The following is a 6185-nucleotide window of genomic DNA, read 5'->3' as shown; positions in this document are numbered from 1 at the left end:
CCGCAATCCCTTCTCCTCCATTCTCCTCTCGGGATCTTGGGCACGCATGCACACGCACCCGGCGTGAGTTTTAAGCCACCGGGTCCGGGACACGAACCGCGGTCGACTACATGGGAGTCCAGCAACATAGCCATTACGCTAACTGCTGGTTCCCGGTGGGGACACCTTTGCAAACTTTTAGTCTTACCTGACCCTCTTGCTCTGGGTTCTTTGAGCAGGGAAAAACCGCTGTGGGGACAACAATGGAGGCTGCACCCACCTGTGTCTGCCCAGTGGCCAGAACTACACCTGTGCCTGCCCCACCGGCTTCCGCAAGATCAGCAGCCTCGCCTGTGCGCAGAGTAAGTGGGTCTGGGACCCTGGGCTGAGTGTGGGTGGGTGGAAGGCACAAGGCTGAGAACCAGAGGGATTGCCTGAGGTGGGGAAGAGCCAGACTCCTCAGGAGCCCTTTCAAGAGGCTGAGGGATCCTACTTCAAAGCTGAGGGCTGAGGGCCCAGCAGTCATTGCTGAAGGTTGGGTGACACCACCCCGCCGAGTAAGGACACTTGCAAGGAGGCTTGTGTGTTCATTTGCCAGGTAGGATGTCTTATCTGTAGGCAGCAGAGGGCCTCAGGCTTTTCTCTTTTTAAAACTTTATTCATTTTAATTTGACCAGAGAGGGACAGAGTGAGAACGAGAGCAAGTGAGAGGGAGAGAGAGAAGGACAGAAGGGGAGAAAGTGAGGAAGCAAGCCGCCAGGTCCAGAACTCGAACCATGGTTGGCCATGTGGGAGTCCAGTGCCCTTAACCACCACATCACCTGCTGGCCACCGGCCTCCGGCTTTTCCAGAAGGCGAGAGAATGATTTCCTACCTCTTTACCTTTTACTTCGCTCTGCCGAGGATTTCCTTTCCGCCTTTAAGCCCGGGAGCCCAGAGTCAGCTCCCTGGTGATGCTGTGTGTGCAGGCCTGGGACAGTACATGTCTAGTGAGTGATGGATGATGGGGCTCCTCGGTCTCTTCCTGAAAGGTTACTTTGGCCTCCGTTGAGCTCCAGCAGGGGGTTTTTGCTTTGAGAGGGTAGCCCTGAGTGCTCAGTGCCGCTGGTGTCTTTTTCTAATAGTCCAGAGAGGGGTGACACAGGCTTGGGACGTGACCCACAGGGGCCTGGATAATTCCTCACACACCAGCAGCTCTCCTTACGTATTGCTGTGTACACCGGGGACCCTCTTACGGCAAGTTAAAATCAAATTCTCTTGGGATCTGAGTCCTTCCCAGAGAGTGCAATTAGGAGAAAACTCAGACTTCACTCTGACTTAGTTTCACGCTCCAAGGTTTGCCCTTGTAGTCCTTTCTGTCTGGCTCTTCCCCTGGTGTCTTGGTGAGATGTAAGACGTGTCCCCAGGAACTGCCCCCCTTAGGGTTTCCCAGAGCTTGGAAGCAGATAGTCACATCAGGCAGGAAGTGCCTTTCCGGGCAGAATGGTATACTGGGCAGTGTTCAGACAGGCCAGAGCAGCGGCAGAGAGAGGAGGGAGAAGCACCAGCTGGAAAGAAGCTGTGCAGGGGGCCGGCAGGTGGCGTAGTAGTTAAGGCACTGGACTCCCACGTGGCTGACCACGGTTCGAGTAACAGACCCAGCGGCTTGAAAATCACACTGGGTGCATGTGTACAGGTGCCCAAAATCCCAAGAGGAGAATGGAGAAGGGATTGCAGTGAGACCATCCCCCTAGGGGGTGATTTCTCACTTTGTCTCCCCGGACAGCACATAAGCCCAATAGCAAAAAAAAAAAAAAAAAAAAAGCTGTGTAGGGGAACAGCCAAAGCTCTGTCCCTGGAGGTGGACTGAGTCTCAGCTCTGGTGCTTTAATGCCTGAGGATCTTGGGCCAGTTTACTTGATCTCTGGCACCTCAGGGGTGCTCACCTAGAGAGCAGGAGTGACTCGCCTACACCCCAGAGTAGTGAGAGGCAGAAAGCGCACACGGTGCTGGCAGGGAGGAGGTGCTGCATGGCTGTCATTAGCTTGAGTCGTGATCTGGGCAGAGGATGGGGTTGGATGGGGGGCTGGGGTGGCAGAAGCCTGAAGCAGACCTGGAATCAGAGAAGCCAGGACATGGGGGAGAAGGAGTAAAGTAAGAGGAGAGAGAAATTGAGACGCATCTGATGGATGCTTGGACACGAGGCATTTCTGTGCCCTGGGGAATTGTAAAGTCCGTCCGCCGCCTGGGGTGCCCAGGGCTTGAAGTGGGTCTCGTATGAGACCAGGAGGCTAAGGGCACCCACTCCCAGGAAGTGCGATTGAACCAGATGCCACACAGATGAGCATCTGCGTCTGTCACTGTTCCTGGATTTAGAGCATTAAAAGAAGACCCCTTTCGGCCTTTGATCAGGTCTTGACAAGTTCCTGCTTTTTGCCCGAAGGATGGACATCCGTCGGATCAGCTTCGACACCGAGGACCTGTCCGACGATGTCATCCCACTGGCTGACGTGCGCAGTGCTGTGGCCCTTGACTGGGACTCCCGGGATGACCACGTGTACTGGACAGATGTCAGCACTGACACCATCAGCAGGGCCAAGTGGGATGGAACAGGACAGGAGGTAGGGCCTGGCGCGGGCCAGGCCCGCAGGGAGGGCAGCGTGCGGGGCGGAGTCCGCCCTCTCCAGGGAAAGGGTTTCCCTCTCCTTCGCCAGTCTTGAGAACTGGTGGCACTTGGGCCCCAGGACCAGGGGGACGGTCGGTGACGCCGCTTTGCTTGCTGCCCAGGTGGTGGTGGGCACCAGCCTGGAGAGCCCTGCAGGCCTGGCCATCGACTGGGTCACCAACAAGCTGTACTGGACAGATGCAGGTACGTACAGGGAGCCGTGTCCTGGTCCCTGGAGGGCCCTTACTTATTTACTTTCTTTTATTCTTTTTTAAAGAAGATTTATTTACCTATTTTTTTCTTTTCTTTTTCTTTGGAGAGGTTTTTGCTATGGGGCAAGTGTGCTCACCAGAAAGACAGAGACAGAGAGACAGAAAGTGAGAAATTACCCCCCAGGAGGGATGGCCACACTGCAATCCCTTGTCCTCTATTCTCCTCTTGGGATCTTGGGCACGCACACACACGCACCTGGCGTGAGTTTAAGCCACCGGGCCCAGGACTCGAATCACAGTCAACTACATGGGAGTCCAGCGACATAGCCATTACACCAACTGCTGCTCCCTCTATTATTATTTTTAATTTGACCGGGGCGGGGGTTATGAGAATGCAAGCCGCTAGATCCAGGACTTGAACTGTTGTCAGCTGTATAGAAGTCCAGCGCCTTAATCACCATGCCATTTGGTGGCCCCTAGAAGTCCTCTTATTTAAAATGCTGGCTTTAGGGGCCAGCAGGTGGCATGGTGGTTAAGGCCCCGGACTCCTATGTGGCCGACTATGATTTGAGTTCCAGACTTGGTGGCTTGCCTTCTCACTTTCCTTCTCTCAACCTCTCTCTCTCTCTCGTCTGGTGAGCACATGTGACCTGTGGCAAATTGAATAAATAATTTTTTAAGATAAATAAATAAAACCCTGGGTTCAGGTAGAAGGGACCCTGTGCCCTCCTGGACTGCTTCGGTCTTGACGTGAAGCCCTTGGTAGGGCAGAGTGGGAGGGGCTGCCGCAGGGCTGAAGCGAGCAGCTTGCATCATGGCAGCTCAGTGCTTGAAGTGTTTTAAGGCACCTCAGATAGAGAACCTGTGCTCTGTGGTTTTCCTTCCATCATTGTCGGGATATAACAGGGATTTACGGGGCCAGCAGATGGCCTAATGGCTCTGTCACTAGACTCCCACATAGCCAACTGCAGTTTGAGTTCTGAACCCAGTAACTTAAACCTCACACCAGGCGCGTGTGCATGCGTGCCCAAGATCCCGAGAGGAGAATTGGAGGAGAAGAGATTGCGGCGTGCCCATCCCCCCTGGGGGGTGATTCCTCACTTTCTGTCTCTGTCTCTCCAGTGAGTGCACACGTTGATAGCAAAGTCTCTCTCTCTCAAGGGCATTTATTAGCCAGGTGGGTGTGGGAGGCAAAGGCGATTCCATAAACTGGTGCTGCTCCAAGTGCAGTCCCTGCTGCGGCAGCGTTTGAGAAGCCGGACCCTCTCTAGACTTACAGAATGAGAGTCTTTGGGGGTTGTGTTCGGTCGTCTGTATTTCAGCAAGCTCTACTGATTCTTTTTGTTTCATTTTTGCTAAAGAGTGTGTGTGCTCACCAGAGAGACAGAGAGGTAGAGGCAGTGAGAAGTCGTCCTCCAGAAGGGATGGTCATGCTGCCATCCCTTCTCCTCCATTCTCCTCTCAGGATTTTGGGCACGCACACACAAGAACCCAGTGTGATGGACAAACCGCCGGTGCCAGGGCTCAAACTACACAGTTGCCCACATAGGATCTAGCACCTTAACCTCCACTCCACCTGATTCTTTTTTTTTTTTTCCAAAAGAATTGTTTATTTAATTCCATTTGTTGTTATTATTATTTTTAAATTATTTTTTAGAGGTTTTTGCTATAGGACATGTGCGCTTGCCAGAAAGGCAGAAAGAGACAGAGATAGAAAGCGAGAAACCACCCCCCCCGGGGGGGGGATGGTCACACTGCAATTCCTTCTCCTCCATTCTCCTCTCGGGATCTTGGGTACACACGCACATGTGCCTGGCATGAGTTTAAGCCATTGGGTCTGAGACTTGAACCGCGGTCGGCTGCATGGGAGTTCAGCGACACAGCCATTACGCTACCTGCTGGTCCCATTATTTTTTCATTTGACCAGAGAGAGGCAGAGAGAGAGAGAAAGGGAAGGCGAGAAAGCAACTCGCCCGATCCGGGACTCGAACTGCAGTCAGCCACTTGAGAATCCAGTGCCTTTAACCATCACGCCATCCACCAGCCCCCTCCTCCCGATCCTTATACACTGGCCCCCACTCTCCTGATTCTTATACACACTGAAGTTTGAGAGTCACTGCCTTAAATGATTTAGGACAGACCGAGTCTCTTGCTTAGGTTTGGCAGGCCTTGCTCTTCCAAGAAAGGAACTGATCCTTTCTTGAATGTCTTCTCAGCTGAGCTCACTAAATAGCACTGTGCGTCTGCCACAACATATGTACCGAGTATCTCCTGCGTGCAAGCTCTGAGCTGGCCCTGGGGAGAGAGGGTGAGGGGCAGCACTAGCGTTGGTGTCTTTCTGTCTTTACTTCTGGTAGGCACAGACCGGATTGAAGTAGCCAACACGGACGGCAGTATGAGGACAGTACTCATCTGGGAGAACCTTGATCGTCCTCGGGACATCGTGGTAGAGCCCATGGGCGGGTGAGCACTGCCCTTTGGAAGGAGCTCCACTCCCCTTCCCCCCATGCCTGGGCAGCTGTGGGGAGTCTGGAGATTAAGGAGAGTGGCCAGATCTTGTGCAAGTGTAGGAACCACAGAGGGTCCTGGCAACCCTGTCTCCTCTCTGAACAGACCACCCTTTTACATTTTTCTTTCATTCTTTCTTTTCATCTTTTGGTCTACTTCCAAAAATAAGTCATTGTGATTTTTAATAAAGAATTATTATTATTTTAAAAAATTTTTTAGAATTCTTTTTTATTTATTTAACTTTATTTCTTTATTTTAATTTGAGGAGAGAGGGACAGAATGAGAGAGAGAGAGAGAGAGAGAGAGAGAGAGAGAGAGAGAGGAGCGCGCAGGAAAGAGTTCCAAGACTTGAACGGTGGTCAGTCATGTGGGAGTCCAGTGCCCTTCACCACCACACCACCTGATGGCCCCAAGAATTATTTTATTTTAACTTTTTATTTATTTACTTTAATTTGACCAGAGTGAGAGTGAGGGGGAAAGTGAGAAAGCAAGCCACCGGGTTCGGGATTCGAACCGTAGTTGGGCATGTTAGTGTCCAGCACCCCCAACCATTACTCCACCTGCAAGCCCCGATTTTTTTTTAATGGAATTCCCTATAATCTCTCTCCAGTGAAAATCATTGTTAGTGTGACCAGCAGATGGCATAATGGTTACATTGCTGGACTCCCAAATAGCCAACCACAGCTCATACCAGGCATGTGCGCATGTGTGCCCAAGATCCTAAGAGAAGAATAGAGGAGAAGGAATTGCGGCGTGGCCATCCCCTGTCTCTCTGTCTCTCTAGTGAGCGCTCATGCCTTATGGCAAAAATCTCTCGAAAACAAACAGAAACCATTGTTAGT

At 52.0% G+C, this 6185-nt stretch overlaps 1 protein-coding gene across 1 annotated transcript in view; it reads left to right on the top strand.

Moving 5' to 3' along the window:
• Positions 1 to 6185, top strand: part of LRP4 (LDL receptor related protein 4) — a 72102-nt gene that overhangs the window by 32764 nt on the left and 33153 nt on the right. Inside the window, exons 19-22 of the mRNA XM_027775436.1 lie at positions 219 to 341; positions 2371 to 2579; positions 2746 to 2827; positions 5193 to 5298. Of these exons, the coding sequence (XP_027631237.1) occupies positions 219 to 341; positions 2371 to 2579; positions 2746 to 2827; positions 5193 to 5298 (520 nt within the window). The remainder of the gene's footprint in view (positions 1 to 218; positions 342 to 2370; positions 2580 to 2745; positions 2828 to 5192; positions 5299 to 6185) is intronic.

Source organism: Tupaia chinensis, unplaced genomic scaffold (genome assembly GCF_000334495.1).
Source record: "Tupaia chinensis unplaced genomic scaffold, TupChi_1.0 Scaffold000561_1, whole genome shotgun sequence".
NCBI classification, from domain to species: Eukaryota; Metazoa; Chordata; class Mammalia; order Scandentia; family Tupaiidae; genus Tupaia; species Tupaia belangeri.
Note: the sequence above shows the minus strand (reverse complement) of the source record. Positions and strands in the feature narration are given on the sequence as shown.